The following is an 18,372-nucleotide window of genomic DNA, read 5'->3' on the forward strand; positions in this document are numbered from 1 at the left end:
ACGAGCTAGTGCTCACGGTTCTTGTTCTAGGCACCGAGATAACTTAGTTCAAGCTCAAGCTAACAACGAGGACCTACACAAACGTCAAGGGTTTGTGACGCATCTCCAAAATATAGCTTGGCTTCGAGGCCGCGCTCTTGGCCGCCAATAACTAGCGAGGAACCTGGAAATGTCTCGAATTCGAGATCAATCTAGCAATTGCAATCAAGTGTCAAGATATATGGTACGACGTGGTACAAATGTAGTGCAAATGTCGCGAGTCCGAGGAACAGCTGGTCGGCGTCGACGGACGGCGGCTGACGGGCGCACAACGGAGTACACAATCGCAAAATCAGCGAATCACACATATTCTGGCCCTGGTGTTGCAAGCCTGACAAGCAAACGTCCGATTGAATGGTCGATTTCCTTTCTTTTTACATTCGTACTTTTCCGTAGTTGGGACTCGGCGAGGCACTGCGGGCTGCCGCCTGCACGTTCCCTTGTTACCCCCCCTCTCCCGAGTACCAACGATGCCACATCACGGGCACAAGTTACACGATGAGTTGTCCTTCTTTGTCTCTTTTTGCGTAGCCCCCCGACCCGGATAGAAGCCATATGGCCGCGGCCACCCACCCCCTCCTGGCTGGTTCCGATATTGCTTTGCCAAAACGCCCAACGAGTACCAACCCTGCACCGTGCTCCGAACGCGTGACGTGGAAAATTTTAATAAATTTAATAATAAAAGTTCTGGTTATCCAATGGATCCCCCCTCCCCCCCGGGCATGGATGACGACAAATGCAGGAGGGCGGCGGCGGTCCGCCCCAGCTTCCTTTTTGCCAGCCTAAAATGCAGCAGGGGTCATTTGCGCTGCCGCCCAGGTTGCACAGCATTTTTTACGTGATTGCTTGATCATATCAGAAAATACTCGGCCCTTTCTTCTCTATTCATCTTGAAACGCCCAGCCGAAGAATGGAGCGGTAAAAGAGCGAGCCGGTGGGCTCTTTCAAAGCTTCCCGCGATATCCAAGACGCTTTTGTATCTCGCAGCTCCCCCCTCTGGCTGGACAACTGCCGTGCTGGTATGCACATATGCACAAGTGCGGTACAACGCCAGAGAAGCTAGTCGCTGGCGCACAATGCAAGTTGTGATGTAGCTATCTAGCATGCCAATGGATCGCAGGTCGTGATGCAAGTCTGTCACACCCTTTTGGACAGGCAGAAACCTGAACGAATACAAGGTAACACTTTTTATGAAAACGACCATGGGGCTTTGTGGCGGTCTGATATCCATCTTCGGTTATAGATGGATCCTCTCCTCCCCCCCTTGTCCAAGTCAAGGGAGACGGGACGTGGGCCGCTTTTGGAGCAAAAGCAATGTATCAAAAACATGCCACAAGCTGTCAGTATTAGTTGTTTTGTTGAATAAGACCAGAATGATGACTGGAACCTGTCGAAAATATGCCACCATGATTCTGCTAGTTAGTTAGCGCGGCGTCTTATTTCATCCACGGTCCCCAGACACTATTTAGCGTGAGATGAGGAGATGGAAGGGCTTTCCAGCAGACACTACTGATAGTTGGGCTGGACGATGTGTTGTCTCGTCACTTCCTAGTTTAAAGCCTGAAGTGAAGACAGCTGGCCTCGTACCGCTACTACTCCGGTATGTATCTGTACGTACGCACCAACTGCAAGGGAGAGGCGACTTCGGAAAGGAAGCTCTCCTCCGCCGCCGGGATCTGTTGCATGGTCTTCTTACTTGACCTCTGCGTCTTCTTGACGTGTACATGCATACTCTGGGTGTGGCAGGTCTTGCAGGCTGCTCGCTGCTGCTGCCACCCGCCGCCCCAAGCCGTGCCACTGCTACTCGATCACCCCATCACACACCAGACGGTTCATTTTTTTTCTCCCTCTTCTCTGACGCCGTGGCGTTGTCCATTCTTCTTGGCCCAGCCTATCATGTCCCCCTCATCAGAACGACGGTACACCAAGTTGCTCTCTGCCCTTGCTGCATATACATAACACAGCGTGTGCGCAGGGTACAACCATGTGACGTGTTACCTGGCGCCGAACGCGCGTGTCAAAAAGGAAAATCAAATCCCACAGGGGGGGGCGTGTATGGACAATGGACAAGCCGCCTGCATCAGCATAAACCCTTTTTTGTCTCGCTTGCGCCGTCATTTTGATTGCCTCTGCATCTGTGTCCGCGTGCCCGCGGGTGCCAGCATGGCTGCCGTACGAGACGGAACGGTTGCTTGTCGTAACCAGGTGTAGTTGGAGCTGTTGTAGATGTGTGCTTCGCCTGGGCACCCGATGTCGATACCCACGATACATTCCCCGTGGCTGGTCGATTGCCTCGTTGGCGGTTGAGCACACAAGCCGCCCAAGTCTCAGTGCGTCGGCCGTCCCCCGCTCACCTCTTCTCACATGTCTCAGCTGTGCGCTGTGGGCAAAATACATAACTTGAGTGAAATAAGTCAATTGGAACTGCCTTGTTGTTTCCGTGCTCCGGACACAAGCAGTGCGCAGGGCGGTTACCCTATATAGAGGTTATTTACCCGCCCATCTTCAGCTACGGAGGCGCTTGTAATCCATCAAACGAAACACGGTGGATTTTCTCCCAGCTAATTCCAAGGGGGGGGGGGGGGGGGGGGGCGGCGCCTGTCGAGTCGGCATCTACTTCTGATCCGCTGTATCGTGAGCGAGGCCGCTCAGATACGATCCACTGCGGGGGAATGGATGAGATGGCGCTTGTGAAAAGGGCTTTCCATCCGACATGCAGAGTAAAATACGGCAACAACGGGGAATATGGTCCGGTCTTGCCCCGGATCGCTGCGCCGAGCCACTTTGGGGGCCCCAACTCGAATGGTCCACAAGTGACACATGGAGACTTCACCACAAAACGGCTTGTGGGATCAGCGTTCATGTACACGGAGAACGGGGCGTCACAAAAAAAGGAGCAAGAGTCCACAAGGCTGTTGGATGTCAACATGTCCCACAGCGCCCAGGAAAGAGGGACTCTGGAGGGGGGCCAACCCCGCCATGGTATGGTGCTTGAACAATGGAACCAGCCGAGACGGTCACGGCCGTGAGACAAGGAAAAGGTAACGGGTATGACAGTTTGAGCCGGACATGAACGGCCCTCACGGAAGTGAGAAGAGAAACACAAGAGATGGTGGATATTCATCCCGTAGGCACGGGTGCCATGTGTGTCGTGTAGGCCATTTCTGTGACTCAACCAGGAAACCCACCAGAATTCCGGCATTAAAAGATTACTACGTATAGATGATCGATCTCAACCTTTAGCAAAGCTCTTACTACAACGTTTAACGGAGCTATTTGACCCCTGGTCAAGCGGTGGAGAAATAGTTATTGTCAGTGCGTTTAAACAGACTCCCGCGGCATCAAGGGTGGAAGTGCGGCTAGTTGGTCTTCTAGTTGAAGACCAACACTGCCGGTTGACATTACCAGATCGATCCAACAGCTCGAAAGTCCTCCTTCCATATTGATAGACAGGAGAATCATTCCATATCTACTAGAGACTGCACAATACAAGGTCGGTCGGTCCAAAGGCTGTGTTGTAGGTTTAGTTCTATCTACACGATGTGCGCCGGGAGCACAACACAGGCTATTCGAAGTTACCTTTGATGACTTTTGCTACCAGCTCATATCATATTATCCGCCTCAGTACCTGCAGAATTTCGGGCTTTAGGCTGGCTATAAGCAGGCTCATTCGCTGGCCGGGAAGCCGAGTTGTCACTAGAAGAGCAGCTGTTCGCAGTTGATGCGATGCCGCGAGGTATTAGGGTAAGCAAGATAAGCAAGAACATAGTCAGGTGTAGTCTGTCGTGTGGCTTCATAAGCGATGAGTTGTTTATTTTTATCGCTATCCGTGAGTGTTTGCACGTTGGTTGGATTTGGTCGCTTCGTGATGGAGTTTGGTTATTTGAAGCCAGACTACTTCAGAATGGTTCGGATTCAAGAGTTCAGTCGGTCAAGAGTACCAACACAGACTCCCACACGTTCCCGGAAGTCACAGGCAAGAACCCCAAGATCAAGCAAGATTTAATTCGCGGAACTGCCGACTTTCATACAGTCTGCGACTTCAAGCGAGCGTAGGACGCGTGTATAGGGTAGGTGTGGGTCTCAAGGCAGCCCCTATTGGCTGACCCAGTAGGCCAAAATTTGAGACGCCAGTTAGCATTCGACTCTCCCAATTCAGGAACATTTGGGATTTCTAGTCTTGTTCACAATTGAAATCACAACCAATGTCGGGCGCGCATATATTACGGCCGACAATAGGCTGCGCCATGCGCCTCGGAAACCCGGCTAGGTCGTCTGTGCTGGCGCAAATGACGATGGCCAGCAGTCGCGCCGCAGCTTTCTCGACGACAGGTCACATGTGCAAGCGAAAGACCAGAGACAACAACAAGAAGCGCGGTGTGAGCAGCCTGTACCGCTCGGGACCACGCGAACCCCTTTCCATGTCCAATGTGCCGCTGCCAAAGCCTCGCGCCGACTACAAGCCCACCGTGCCCGTGGACGAGAGCCACGGCCTCTGGGGCTTCTTCCCGGAGCCCAACAAGCTGATGTGGACGCCGACGGAAATGGAGAAGCACGGGAGGGCGTGGAAGGTCGAGGAGCTGCGCCGGAAATCGTGGGAGGACCTGCACGCGCTGTGGTGGACGTGCTGCAAAGAGCGCAACATGCTGGCCACCACCAAGGCCGAGCTGGAGAGGACAAAGCTAGGCTTTGGCGAGTCCGAAATTGAGGCCCGCGAGCTCGAGGTATGGAGCGCCCGCTGCCAGTGGACTGCATTGGGGGAACCGGCTGACATGTTGGGCTTTTGCCCATCTTTTAGGTAAACAAGACGATGAAGGCCATCAAGCACACCCTTACCGAACGACAATACACGTGGGAAGATGCGACCAAAATTGCCGAGTCGGACCCAGAGATTGACCTGCAAGCGGAAGACGGACAGTTCTACAAGCCATCCGCGTACGAGGAAGAGACCGATGTGCCCGACACCTGGGCATCCGAGGTGGCCAAGCCCGAGGTGGCCAGCAAAGCCGAGCCGGCCAAGGTGCCAAGCTGAAGAAGCAGCCTGGCAACATGATACAAGGCTGGGGTGAGAGGAGGAGAATGACGAAAAGGTGCCTCTCAACAAGTAGAGGACGCTTCCGCCACCGAAGAGCGGCTGTACACAATGTAACTACAAGTAGCCCAACTAGAAAGCGAAAATGTAAGATAATTGAATGCGGGCAAAATTTCGCAAGCTTTAATTGCAGCAATCTCAGGCGAGCCGGCTGTAGACTGGGGAACGCGGGGGAAACGACATGCTGTCCTTTTCGAAGCAAGGAAGCTGGGATGAGAGCAATCTGAGGGCGAGACAGATGCTAGCCAGGGATTTGATCTGTAGGATTCCATGGCGAGCCGCCATTCGTGTCATATTTAGTGCGGATGGTAGTTTGTAGATATAAGGCGTCAATAGCCACGCCGTTTTTTTTCGAGCTCAACAGGACGGTGAGAAAGTCAATGCTTTTGGCAGAGGGAGATTGGGTTACGCTGTGGCTGGACGAGAGTGGAGGAGGGCATCGTTGACTATGAACTCAGGATGGCCCGGTTCCCTGTCACAGTGGTAGGGTATGATGAAATGAAGCGAATTGGGGAAATTTGCGGAATAAAAAAAATAGAAGAAAATACAAATAATATCATCTCTCATTCTCCTCCTCCTACATCCATCTAGTTATCTCCCCGTCACCATATTTGTACAGCGACTATCTACGCAAGTACCTCTGGCTCACTGGTACCTCCCCGCAAGCACGAATACAGCGTGCGGCTCAAGTACCTTTCTTCACCTCTTCTTTTTTAGCGGCCTCAAGGTCCATCCAACCCCTCACCTCACACGCCGCCCGTTTCCTCGCATCCCTCCTCCTGACTCCGACCATCTTTTTTTCTTTTTCCTTTCTCTGGCCCATCCAATTCCCTATTTACTTTTTGACTTTAATACAGCAACACCCGCCACCATGGACGAGATTGCCAAGGAATACGACGTTGTTGTCCTCGGCACTGGTACGTCGTCCTTGTCTGCTTGCCCTGCCCGCGCTTGCTCTCGCTCGTCTGGCCGTTGTTGGGGTTGTGCAAGCAAGCCTTCGCCGCCCTTTCTCTGCCCCTCATCCACCGACCCAGCAGCTTCAGCGCGCGTCGCGCGACGAGAGCTTCCCGTCTTTGCCTGCTGCTTGTGCACGCTTCCTTTTCATGTCTTTGGATCCCATTTTGCTAATGCTCCTCTTTCCTTGCAGGCCTGACCGAGTGCATCCTCTCCGGGTATGTTGCGCGCCCGACTTCCCACCGCCAATGACCCCCCCGCCTTTTTCGATCGATCACCATACAACATGGCCTAAGCTAACGCCACATCTCTCTACAGTGTTCTCAGTGTCAAGGGCAAGAAGGTTCTGCACATTGACCGAAACGACCACTACGGCGGGTACGTTTCGCCCAAGCCACGCCGGCGACCCTATCCGTGTACTTGCCTGAAGATACGCTAACATCGACTGCTCGCGTTACAGTGAGGCTGCCTCCGTCAACCTCGAGACCGTAAGTCTCGTTCTACCATCGCTTGGTTTCAACCACGGTACTGACTGCCGAAATAGCTATTCAAAAAGTACGGCAGTGCCACCGGTGACAAGCCGTGGGAGAAGTATGGCCGCCTCAACGACTGGAACATTGACCTGGTCCCCAAGCTGCTCATGTCCTCTGGCGAGCTGACCAACATTCTGGTCTCTACCGATGTCACCCGTTATCTCGAGTTCAAGCAAGTCACTGGCAGCTTTGTCCAGCAGGGTGCCTCCCCCAAGGCCACCGTCGCCAAGGTTCCTTCGGATGCTGGCGAGGCCCTCAAGTCACCCCTCATGGGCCTCTTTGAGAAGCGCCGCATGAAGTCCTTCATTGAGTGGGTTGGCACCTTTGAGCTCAAGGACTCTGCCACTCACAAGGGTGAGAAATGTTCCCAACTTGATTCAACACGCTGGCTGACATGTTTCCCCAGGTCTCGACATGAACAAATGCACTATGAACGAGGTCTATGACAAATTCGGTCTCGAGGCTGGCACCAAGGACTTTATTGGCCACGCCATGGCTCTCTATCTGACCGACGACTATCTGACGGCCAAGGGCGAGGCCCCCAACGCCATCGAACGCATCCGCCTCTACGGCAAGTCGGTGGCTCGCTACGGCAAGTCGCCATACATCTACCCCCTGTACGGTCTCGGCGAACTGCCTCAGGGCTTTGCCCGCCTCTCCGCTATCTACGGTGGTACTTATATGCTCAACACAACCGTCAATGAGTTCATAACCGAGGGCGGCAAGACCGTCGGCATCAAGGCCACCATGACTGGTGCCGAGGACTTGAAGTTCGAGACCCGTGCCAAGCTGATTCTTGGTGACCCTTCCTACTTCCCTGGCAAGACCAAGGTTGTCGGACACGTCCTCCGTGCCATCTGCATTCTCAAGCACCCTCTTGCCGGTACCAACGACAGCGACTCCTGCCAGCTCATCATTCCTCAGTCCCAGGTCGGCCGCAAGAATGGTATGTCTCCCACATCCTCATCTCTGGTCCGCATCTTTCTAATAGTGCACAGACATCTACGTTGCCTGCGTTTCTTCGGCCCACAACGTTTGCCCCAAGGGCTATTGGGTTGCCATCGTCTCTACCATTGCCGAGACCGAGGCCAACCATCACCTCGAGCTCCAGGCTGGTCTCGACCGCCTCGGTGCTATCGAGGAGCAGTTCATGGTACGTGGCTGAAGATCATGTCATGAATACTCAAGTATTAACACTCCCCTTTAGGGCCCTCCCATCCCCATGTACGAGCCCCTCGAGGACGGCACCAAGGACAACATCTTCATCTCCAAGAGCTACGACGCCACCAGCCACTTCGAGACCACGACCGACGATGTCAAGGATATCTACCGCCGCGCCACTGGCGAGGAGCTCAAGGTTGAGGGCCTGAGGGAGGGCATTGTTGTTGCTGACGAGCAATAAGCGACCACATATACATTCGTAGTTAGTTTACAGCGGGAAGCGATGAATTCGATAGCCGGGGTAGGATTTTTGATAGGATGGTTTGACGGGCTCATCTAAAAACATGTCAACACGAGAATCTGCCGGGCAATGATTGATTCATTTGGGACTTAGTTAGATTCCAAATACTGTTCCAAGTAAAAAAAGAACATTTTAATGACCTTGTCATGTTGCCCTTTTTTGTGTCTGTATGGACACCGCCATGAGCCATGAAACAAATTAAATATAACATGTAGTCTCGGGCTGTAGGAAAGCCATGTTCATAATCGTCAATTTTAACCTGCGAAACTTGTAGATCTAGATAGAAACAAAACTCCTTTAGCCACCAAAGAAGCTTCTCAATAGTGCGGCTTTGTAGTTCTTCTCTTTTCCTCTCAACTCTGCCATGTTTCCATTGTACTTCCTGGGATCTCGAGCGATGGAAAAACGATAACAGCGGTGGCTGGCCTGTCCTCCTCCTAGATGCAACACACACACACACATACACACACGCACGCACGCACGCACACGAGAAACAACCAACTCCCGAAACGCCAACGAGAGCCCGCCCGAAAAAAAAAGAAGAGCTCTCTCCTTCCCAAACAAGAAAATATGTTTCAGACAGAGACGATGCCAAAAGAGTAGAAGGGCGGTAAATGCCAAACAAGATGCAAATATACTTGGGGTGTCGCAGAAGCGGCTGCGTTGCTGGTTTTTCGTTTGTATATAGTCCTCGAAGCAGACGAAGTATTGGTCTTCTGTTATTTCCAGTCCGTCTTGCCAATACCACGCTTTCCAGAGAACAGATACTTGGGCATGGCGGTACCGATGAAGCGATCACCCTCACCCTGTCGGGCCATTCTGTTCATCTTGCGCTGGCCCAGCTTGGCGATGCGGTCAGCCTTGGTGCGCTCGCCCTGGTCCACGACACCAGCGTCTCTGCGGCTCGACGTGGGTGCACGGCTGGCGGGGCGACTCTTGGAGCGGAGGCGGGCCCTGAGGTCATCGACCTGCATGGCATCAGGGTCCTCGGTGGCAGCGCGTGTCATGGAGCGGCCACGTTGGCGCGACTTGGCGCGGGCGCGCTCCGTCATCTCGGTGGTGTCATGGCCTAGGGCGTCTAGGGCATCGTCAAACTCGGACAGCGACTTCCTGGCCATCTTGCGGGGGATGATGGCCTGGTTCTTGAGACGCTTCTTCATGCGGGCCTCGTTGCGGATCAGCTGCTGCTTCTCGCGAATGAGCTCGGCCTTGCGCAGGACCTCGATCTCCTCGTCATCGTCAATGTCGTCATCAGATTCGTAGTAACCTTCAGCCTCCAGCTTCTCCTCTTCCTCTTCAATAGCGGCCAGCTTGGCATCGATATCGGGATCGACAAAGTCAAAGACATTCTGGCCGTTGAAGATTTCAGGAATCTTGTCGTACTTCCACTCGGGGTTCTTGAGCAGGTAGTCGACCTTCATATCGACATTGTAGACACCGGCACCGCCGTTCTCGGCCTCGATATCTCTGGCAAGTCTGCGGCGCTCGGGGTCCTCTTTGTCGTATTTCTTTAGTTCCTTGGCAGCATCAGGTATAAAAGTCTGCAGGGTCTGGCCACCCATAGGCTGGGCAACGTGGATACGGGCCATGACATCGGCAAGACGGCCGCCGATATTGCCACCGCTGGCGGTACCAGCCTTGAGCTTTTGGTTGACACGCTCAGCAATGAGACGCTCGCAGGCAGCGTTCTTGACTTCCTGAACACCTTCCTGGGTGGTGCACGACAGTTGAAGCATCTCAACCTCACCGGGCTTGAGGATGGCTTCGAGCTCCGCCTTGAGCTCGGGTTCCAGATCCTCGGGACGGACAACATCGATCTTGTTAATAACAACAAAGACGAGCTTGTTGGAGAAGAGGGGCTTAATGCTCTTGAACAGCTGAAGCTGGGCAGAGACTGAGTAGCCGCACTGCTCAGACAGGTCCATAAAATAGAGAATGGCAGAACGAAGATGGGCAATGGCTGTGATACTCTGCATTTCAATGGTGTTCATTTCCTCGAGCGGGTGGTCGAGAATACCAGGGGTATCGATGGCCTGGAATCGCAGATATTTGTAGTCAAAATGTCCAACAAAGAGACTCTTGGTAGTAAAGGCATATGGCTGGACATCGACGTCGGCGCGGGTGACGCTGCGCAAGAAGCTCGACTTGCCAACGTTAGGGTAGCCGCAGATCAGAAGAGTGCGAGTGTTGGGGTCGATGGATGGCAGACGGCCAAGATGCTGGCGAACCTGGTCAAGGTACAGCAGAGGATCCTTGAGGCGCTTGACGAGGGTGGCCATGCGGCCGAGAGCGGCTCTCTTCAGCTGCTTGCACTGGAAAAGAGACTGGCCATACTTGAGAAGACGAACGTAATCTCTGGAGATGGTCTCAATCAGATGCTTGGCGGTAGAAAGCTGACCGAGGGCGATACGAAAATGGTCGGCATCGTAGAGGGTGTTGAGCAGATCCTTGTGGAACGGGTGGATGTCCTGAAGTCGGGGGAAGCTCTCGAGGATGGAGCCAAACTTTTCGGAAAACGTCTCCTGGGTGAACTTAACCTTTCTGGTATAAAAGGCTGGAACAAGAGTTAGTGGGTGTGCGAGGCAGAGGCGTTGCGCAAAGTCAGGTCGTTCTCACCTCGAATTCTGCCAATTTTGAAACCAGCACGAATCTGTGTGGGCAGTTTGCGCTGGGTTCTGCTTAGAGCAATGTCCAAAAACTCCTGATGAGTTGGGACAGGAGGAATGTCCTTCCAAGTGGTCTTCATTGTGAAAGATCTGGATGTGGGCGCAAGATGTCGGAATGCCCAGGTCTTGGTGGTTGGAAGATGAGGATTTTCGAGACGGACTACCCCGACTGGCAAGGCGGTCAAATTTTTTTTCGCTTCACCATTGGGAAAAACAAAAAGTTGGCGGGCAGTGGGTCGAGCGCTTATCGATAGCCTTCTGGCCTCTGGCATTGGTTGTGGAAGTACATTTTCGCACAAAATATGTGAAAAAAAGACCTCATCTGAATACCCCGCTACTGTTGCCCCACCCAAGTCACGATAACTTAAACAAATTTGGCGGAAAGACTTTTTCTGGTGAGTTGAAGATATATATTCCTTCGTCATCTTATTATTTTCACTGTTTGGGTATATACAGTCCTTGAGCTTCTTGTTTTTCTTTCTGGTCATACACTTTGTCTTTCAACCATACCTGCCAAGTATCTACGATCAACCGACCGACCGACCAGCACAATGTCGGATCTCGCTCAGTACAAGAAGGACTTCCTCAAGTCTTGTCATGACGGTGGCATTCTCAAGTTCGGCACGTTCGAGCTCAAGTCCAAGAGAATATCTCCCTACTTCTTCAACGCCGGCGATTTTCACACCGCCCGCCTCGCCGGTGCAATTGCTAAGGCCTTTGCCCTCACCATTCTCGATGCCCAGAAGAATGGTCTCGAGTTTGACATTGTCTTTGGCCCCGCCTACAAGGGAATTCCTCTGGCTACGGCCGTGACCATCAAGATTGGAGAGCTTGAGGCTGCCAACCTGGACAAGATCTCCTACTCATTCGACCGCAAAGAGGCCAAGGACCACGGGGAGGGCGGCAACATTGTTGGTGCTGGCCTCAAGGGCAAGCGCGTGCTGATTATCGACGACGTTGTCACTGCGGGAACTGCCAAGAGAGAGGCTATTGAGAAGATTAGAAAGGAGGGCGGAATTGTGGCCGGTATTGTCGTTGCTCTGGACCGGATGGAGAAGCTTCCGGCCACCGATGGCGACGACTCCAAGCCTGGTCCCAGCGCCATTGGTGAGATGAAGAAGGAGTACGGCATTCCGATTTTCTCCATTGTGACACTCGACGACGTCATCGATGGCATGCGTGGCCTCATCTCGGAGGAGGATATCAAGAAGGCTGAGGAGTACCGCGCCAAATACAAGGCCAGCGACTGAGTGGTTGAAGGCTGAACCACGGAGAAGGCAAAACGGCGGCGGCCATGAAGCTCGAGAAGAGAACAAAAATATATAGCAGATATCGAGGCTTTAACTCTTCGTAGTATTGGCTAAATTGGGCACGAGCAACTACGCTCCAAGCCTTTCGGATTATCATTAGTTTATAGCGGTATTAGCGTGGTGTTTGGCGTATTTGATTCAAATTGATATCTTTCTGTCGAGTATATTTGTGTGTATGTGTATGTACATGCATTTGTGCGCTGGCGTATCATGCATCCTACATACAAGAAGGAGCATCAGGCCCGAACCAGCTATTCCACGACCTGACTAACTTGTTTGCTTCTCACAATACGAGCTGTCGACTATTGTTCGACAGTTGATATGATGCGTGTGAAACAGGTGCATGTTACTTGCCAGCTCATTGAAACAATGCCGCAGGACAATTGCGTCTGCATTCCCCACTCGGTGAAGGACCTCCTGCAGATGGGCGTGTCGGGGAGGAGACCAAATGATGCTGTACAATGCGGGAAAATACGCCGTAAAGCATCATTTCCTCACTTGGGCACGATGGCGGACTTGTGTGCACCTCTTTTGTTTGCAACATTGGAGGCGACACAGCCGTGCTTGTGCATCCGAGCCGTTTCGCACTCGCCCGCAGCCAATATACCTCGTGTCGTGGCTGCATGACAACCCATTGCTTCTGCTGCTGCAGCGATGATCGGGGGGAGACGACAGGGCTTCGTTTACATGCAGCATCGAGTCACGGTCTTCGGACACTTCCGATGCTGGTCTGCTCCGGAATCTAATAGTAACTAGCTCGATGCCTCTTGCCATGTCACCAAGGGGACAAAGTAAACTGCAGGGAATAATAATAACATTTTCCTTGATTATTTTATCTTCTTTATCTCTCGCAACTATATTTGTTCTCTTCTTTTTGATGTATTTATTTTCCCTGTCTTCCTTTTCAAAACGGGTTTAATAGACTGTACAGTATTTTCGTCACCCGCATACATGTCCAGTGGCACGCCAAGGATGCCAGCCTGCCACCACAGCAGTAGTCTGCCGCTGCCCGTCGGGAATCGACAGCAAGTCTCTCAGGGTGCGCCCTGCGCCACATGCTGTGAACGACGATACTCAATAATATTGTCTGTGGTGCATTGACTGAAACTGGTCACGGGTGGCAAGCAGAAGCATAAATAAGAAGCTACCCCCAAGCTTCTGTCGTGGGTTTGGCCCACTTCCTCCATGTACCAGGCTGCGACCAGTGACGACTAATTTCGACTCCGTTCCATACTTAGACACTTGGCCGGACTTCACTTTGCAAGCTAAACATCACAAATTTAGGCTTCGAATTCACTGTCAGGATTTCTTTCCTCTTTTGCACCTGGCCCTGCTGACACGCTTGGACACTGGCGAGACGTCAATTTCTAGCGCGATTCAGCGTGCCCGCACTATCCAAACGCCCTCAACGACCCAGTTGCTTGACAGCTCCTCTCTTTGCCACCATGTAAGTCTGAATAGTTTGTTCCTGATGCAGCATCGTCCGTGGTGAGACTGACAAGCTTCTCGCGTCTAGGCGTATCACACTCAACATTTGGGATCGCAAAGCGGGGGATCAGGATACCCTTCTGACCCTCGAAATCTTCCCCGACATGACGCTCTCTACGCTGCGCGAGTCGATCCAGGCTGAGGCCAAGGTGGCGCCCGATACTCAGCAAATCTACCACAACGGCCGAGCTCTCAACGAGGATACAAAGACGATGGAGCAGCTGCAAATCAATGATGGGGATATGCTGGCTGTCCACGTGCGCGAGAAGCGACCAACCCCCAACCCTCAGGCACAGGCTGCTCGACCGGCGCCATCTCAACCCCGGGCTCAGGCCAGTGCCGGAGCAAACGACCCGGAGATGATTCGTCTGCAGGTCCTTGGCGACCCGAATCTGCGGCAGCAGCTGCAGCGCCAACACCCAGAGCTGGCGGCCGCTGTGGACGATCCCGCGCGCTTCGCTGCCATCCTCAGTGAAAGCCAGGGCCGCGAGCAGAGAGAGCGCCTCGAAAGACAACGGCAGATCGAACAGTTGAACGATGACCCATTCAACGTCGAAAACCAGAGGAAGATCGAGGAGATGATCCGTCAAGAGCGTGTCATGGAGAACCTGCAAAATGCCATGGAGCACAACCCCGAAGGTAAACGTCTCATCTTGCATGCTTGTTGACAAGGAACTAACACACATCCTCGCCATAGTCTTTGGAAGAGTGCATATGCTGTACGTCGATGTCGAGGTCAACGGGCACAAGGTCAAGGCATTTGTAGACTCTGGCGCCCAAGCGACCATCATGTCGCCCTCGTGCGCGGAGGCGTGCGGAATTATGCGCCTCATCGACACGCGCTTTGCTGGTGTCGCCCGCGGAGTGGGCACGGCCAACATTATTGGCCGTGTGCACTCTGCTCAGATCAAGATTGGCGCGATGCATCTGCCCTGCAGCTTCACTGTCATGGAGGGCAAGGGCATGGACCTCTTGCTCGGTCTTGACATGCTGAAGCGCCACCAGGCCACTATTGACCTTGCCAAGGACAAGCTGGTTATCCAGGGCGAGGAGATTCCCTTCCTGGGCGAGGCCGAGATCCCCAAAGAGGAGGAAGCCAACCAGGACGAACCCACCATTCCTGGCCCTGCGGGAACCACTATTGGACAGAGATCGGGTGCCATCGAGCCTCCAAGCGCAGGACCCTCCTCTGCGCCGCACGCAAGAGCTGCTGGCGCGGCTGGTGTACCGCCGACATCTGCTGCGACGACAACGGCTGCCACGCCTGCGCCTGGGCCTGTATCCGCGCCGGCGCCAGCGACCGCTCAGCCTGCTGCCGCCGGACCGGCCTTGCTGCCTCAACATATTGAGACACTAATGGGCATGGGCGCCTCGAGAGAGCAAGCGATCCAGGCTTTGCAGGCCGCCGAGGGCAACGTGGACGTGGCTGCGGGCATCATCTTCTTCTAGATGCAACAGCAATGGGAAGTGCATTCTTGTCTCGCAAGACTACATTACGCGAGCGTCGGTAGGTTTTCACGTATCGGAAAGGGGCGTTGGGAGTTTTATTTCGGCAAGTATGCAGGTAACGGCCACTGGGCAGCACTGAGGACCAAGTGCAACGACGTTCACACGACTGTTCTTTTTTGGTGGAGGCTCAATAAACACATACAGAAAACATATAAAGGGGAATATCTTAAGCTTAATTGACGATGTTGCATGAAATAATTTTGAGGACAAAATAAGTGAGCCAAACGCCTCTCGTGATATAGTTCAGACAATGGATATTCTACCGAATTTTATACACGCAAGGCTTCAGGATTGTTGATTCGTTCACGCCGTTATCTTCCTCTTCTGTAAGCTTTGTGGTGTATGTGGGCTTCCTGCCTCTGCCGGGTTCCGGTGCTTGGGCAGCACGGCCTTTGGTCGGTGTCGCGCCCTTGGTGAAGCGCATTTTGACAAACATTTTGTTGGACAGGTCAATGGCCTCGGAGCGCTCGCCACTGAGGACGAAACCCCGCTTCTGGAGGGCATCGACAAAGGCGGACACATCCGTGGCCCTGCGGTTGTCCTCGGCGCCATCCACCTCGACGGCCAGGTCCATGGGATCCGCAGCGTCGCCGCCCTTGCCCTTCTTGACGACCTTTTTGCGATTTCCCACACTGTGCTCCACGGGCGCGTGCTTGCCCCGGACGGGGCCGAAGCGGCTCTTGATCTCGGCCACCCAGAGCTCGCCCTTCCAGTGGAGGACGCGAAAGGCCTCCTCGACAAAGTCGATCCAGTTGGTGCCCATGAGGGCCAGGCAGAAGATGGCGACGTTGACGGCGCCGTCTTCGAGCGGCAGGTTGGCAATGTCGGCCTTGGTCACGAGCGCGTGGGGGCTCTGAAGGTCGTAGCTCTGGACGTTGATGCGCATCTTGCCCTGGTCGGCCTGCAGCGACTGCGCGAGGGCGGCATCGCCGCAGCCCAGGTCGGCAATGGTGCAGGTGCCGCCGGTGCGGGGAAGAGGCGAGGTAGCGAGAGAGGACGGGCGCGCGCCGGGCTTGCCCTTGAACGGCTGCCGGATTTTGCCGCGGCTGCGAATGTCTTGGAGAAAACTGTCGACGGGGTTCTCTGGCCACACCTTGACTTGACGGCGGAAACCCTCGTGGTACTCGTCGAACATTTCTGGGGAGTCTTGGAAGAGAGAGAAGGACTCTTCAGATGGCTTGGTATAGAGCGTTTCGTTCAGATGACGGAAACGGGCAGAGACAAGTTTCTCTCGCATGGCTGCTTGCAGAGGCGTGAGCTTCGGTTGCGCAGGTAGCTGCTTGGCAGGGGCCGCAACCTTTGGCTCCTCGGCACCAGCAGCTGCTTCTTGTGATTCCTCATTCCCGTTTTGAGCCCCATGCTTCTCATGCTTTTGGGTCTTCTTGCTCTTCTTATTCTTCCCATCCTTTGAGATCTTGCCACCACTCTGCTGCTGCTCAGCAGGCCGTTTCCTGTCTCCGTTGTCCTTTGGTTGGGCATCCTCTGCGGTACCATTCTTCCTTTGACGCTTGGCCGACTTGTCCTTATTTGGAGCGTTGGGGTTCTTCCCCTCCACGACGGTCTCGTAGAGCTGTGTGACATTGTCTGTGGTGACGGCCTCGTCTCGAGGACGGCCAGGTCTCTTGCGCTTCTTGCCAGACGCAGCCCCATCATTGGAGCCTACTGTTTCGGCTTTGAGGCTGCCGGCAGATACAGACCAACCCGGCACAGCAAACATTGTTCCCGGTTCCTCGTTAAAATCTGCTGGGGAGCTTTAAGGCAGCTCGTATGAAGCTGTTAAAAAAGTTGAAGGTTTTGGTCAAAAGAAGTTGCACAGGTTCTTTTTTTTGTGGGGCTTTCGGGCCTCTTTTTGGTGCAGCGAATTGCCCCATTGTTTTGGAACTGTACGACCTCATCAGTGGTGATGGGTTCTAGTTAATATTATTAACTCGTACTTTAGCCTTAATGTAAGGACTGGCTATTAACTTTTATGCTAGTCAAAATTCGATCGGTTACGACATCTGGCAGCCTCGAATAAATTCCATCATTCTTTTTTTTGGGGTTTCTTTTCTAAATGAAAAATTAGAATACGACATAGGGCCGAACGCTTTTGGCTTCATTTGAGGTACGTGTTCGGGTTCTTTAGGATGGATATCGACAACGAAAAGGCGACGTGCTTAACTTCAACGGATTAGTTATGGCGTCGGTACTATTCTTCTAGTAGCATTTCCGCATACATTCACCCGAAGCCGATGACGGATGAACAGTAGTATCTACCCATCGCTGAATGGACTTCGTCATTACTGGGTAAAATCAGGCGGTGACTCTGCACCAAACCAGAGTGAGGCTGGCTATCTATGTAGCACTACCAAGCGTAGATATGGTACTATCCTTTGCTGTTCGCCGAATTCGGTATGATGTGCATGCACTGCTAGTGTCTGAGAGCATCACGTCAGGTACACAAGACCAGAACAGTAGCCGGGAAAGATGTCTCAAAGTGGCAGAGTATGCGATGCCTTGCCAGTTCCAGCGTGGCTTGCTGGTGCAAGGGGACAGGACAGGTCTCTGTTTTACAGGAGAATCTGGTGCAACCCCATGTGTGCGTGATATGTATGGGCCTTGCACGACAGATAGATGCACAGGACATGCAATGTAGCATCTGGCATACACGGTGCGTCGACCGCGTATCGCAGAAGCACGGGCGGCCTTGTCGTGGTAAGCAAATATTGGCCGACTCGGTTGCTCAAGGAGCGAGCTCGAGCCATGAGACAAGAATCCACGGCGAGATCTGGACAGTGGGGTTGCCTTTTGCTCTGGGACAGATGGATATCATTCGATATCATTCGTAGTTGGATGTTTGAGATATTTGCAGCCGTACAGGGGTCGTGTTGGACCGGAAAAAAGTGGCTGGCAATGGCAAGGCCGATGCGACCCCCTGGCCAGCGAGATAGTGTGCAGGCTGTGGCGGAGAGGAGGATTGATTCAGCCGCCACTTCAGATCCTATTGTGATGTCTGATGTCTCGAAGAAGGAGAAACAGACGCCGAGAGAATGGAGAGGCAGCTCGAATGGCCGATTCCGAGCTCATGTTACAACAGGACGGTGGCACTGAGGAGAGTTACCGCGCAAATGATGGAGGGGCGATGCCGAAAAGGCCGAGCCAAAGGGGGGGGGGGGGACTTGGCAACGATGGAATAGGCAGGTTTGCCGGAGCACACGAGATGAGCGGATAGCATTGTTTGTGGGCTCAAGAATGGGAGAATTGCGTCCGAAGTCGACCAAACACAATGGAGTAGCATTCGTTAGCATTATTCGTTACGTTTCACTGGATGAGGCGACAT

The 18,372-nt window shown here is 53.3% G+C and overlaps 8 protein-coding genes across 8 annotated transcripts; 5 read left to right on the plus strand and 3 right to left on the minus strand.

The window, feature by feature from the left end:
- Positions 1-889: 889 nt before the first annotated feature.
- On the minus strand, positions 890-2,861 carry CCM_04333 (uncharacterized protein; the record flags this gene model as incomplete). Its single annotated transcript, XM_006669481.1, has 5 exons — positions 890-1,173; positions 1,658-1,836; positions 1,899-1,930; positions 2,038-2,256; positions 2,769-2,861. The coding sequence occupies 5 exons, from the start codon at positions 2,859-2,861 to the stop codon at positions 890-892; spliced, it is 807 nt and encodes a 268-aa protein (XP_006669544.1).
- Positions 2,862-3,579: 718 nt separating this feature from the next.
- Positions 3,580-4,095, plus strand: CCM_04334 (uncharacterized protein; the record flags this gene model as incomplete). The annotated part of the gene is made up of 2 exons (XM_006669482.1): positions 3,580-3,613; positions 3,704-4,095. 2 exons carry the CDS (start codon positions 3,580-3,582, stop codon positions 4,093-4,095), a joined length of 426 nt encoding a protein of 141 aa, XP_006669545.1.
- A 191-nt stretch (positions 4,096-4,286) lies between these two features.
- CCM_04335 (50S ribosomal protein L4) lies at positions 4,287-5,071 on the plus strand (the record flags this gene model as incomplete). The annotated part of the gene is made up of 2 exons (XM_006669483.1): positions 4,287-4,763; positions 4,838-5,071. The coding sequence occupies 2 exons, from the start codon at positions 4,287-4,289 to the stop codon at positions 5,069-5,071; spliced, it is 711 nt and encodes a 236-aa protein (XP_006669546.1).
- Positions 5,072-6,002: 931 nt separating this feature from the next.
- CCM_04336 (rab GDP-dissociation inhibitor) lies at positions 6,003-8,020 on the plus strand (the record flags this gene model as incomplete). The annotated part of the gene is made up of 8 exons (XM_006669484.1): positions 6,003-6,048; positions 6,279-6,303; positions 6,404-6,463; positions 6,546-6,573; positions 6,630-6,972; positions 7,025-7,564; positions 7,617-7,771; positions 7,826-8,020. 8 exons carry the CDS (start codon positions 6,003-6,005, stop codon positions 8,018-8,020), a joined length of 1,392 nt encoding a protein of 463 aa, XP_006669547.1.
- A 779-nt stretch (positions 8,021-8,799) lies between these two features.
- CCM_04337 (nucleolar GTP-binding protein) lies at positions 8,800-10,826 on the minus strand (the record flags this gene model as incomplete). Its single annotated transcript, XM_006669485.1, has 2 exons — positions 8,800-10,634; positions 10,697-10,826. The coding sequence occupies 2 exons, from the start codon at positions 10,824-10,826 to the stop codon at positions 8,800-8,802; spliced, it is 1,965 nt and encodes a 654-aa protein (XP_006669548.1).
- Positions 10,827-11,297: 471 nt separating this feature from the next.
- Positions 11,298-11,996, plus strand: CCM_04338 (Orotate phosphoribosyltransferase; the record flags this gene model as incomplete). Its single annotated transcript, XM_006669486.1, has 1 exon — positions 11,298-11,996. One exon carries the CDS (start codon positions 11,298-11,300, stop codon positions 11,994-11,996), a length of 699 nt encoding a protein of 232 aa, XP_006669549.1.
- A 1,245-nt stretch (positions 11,997-13,241) lies between these two features.
- On the plus strand, positions 13,242-14,993 carry CCM_04339 (DNA damage-inducible v-SNARE binding protein Ddi1, putative; the record flags this gene model as incomplete). The annotated part of the gene is made up of 4 exons (XM_006669487.1): positions 13,242-13,260; positions 13,295-13,503; positions 13,550-14,183; positions 14,242-14,993. 4 exons carry the CDS (start codon positions 13,242-13,244, stop codon positions 14,991-14,993), a joined length of 1,614 nt encoding a protein of 537 aa, XP_006669550.1.
- A 319-nt stretch (positions 14,994-15,312) lies between these two features.
- On the minus strand, positions 15,313-16,770 carry CCM_04340 (Methyltransferase-related protein; the record flags this gene model as incomplete). The annotated part of the gene is made up of 1 exon (XM_006669488.1): positions 15,313-16,770. One exon carries the CDS (start codon positions 16,768-16,770, stop codon positions 15,313-15,315), a length of 1,458 nt encoding a protein of 485 aa, XP_006669551.1.
- Positions 16,771-18,372: the final 1,602 nt, after the last annotated feature.

The sequence above is a fragment of the Cordyceps militaris genome, assembly GCF_000225605.1.
Source record: "Cordyceps militaris CM01 unplaced genomic scaffold CCM_S00003, whole genome shotgun sequence".
NCBI classification, from domain to species: Eukaryota; Fungi; Ascomycota; class Sordariomycetes; order Hypocreales; family Cordycipitaceae; genus Cordyceps; species Cordyceps militaris.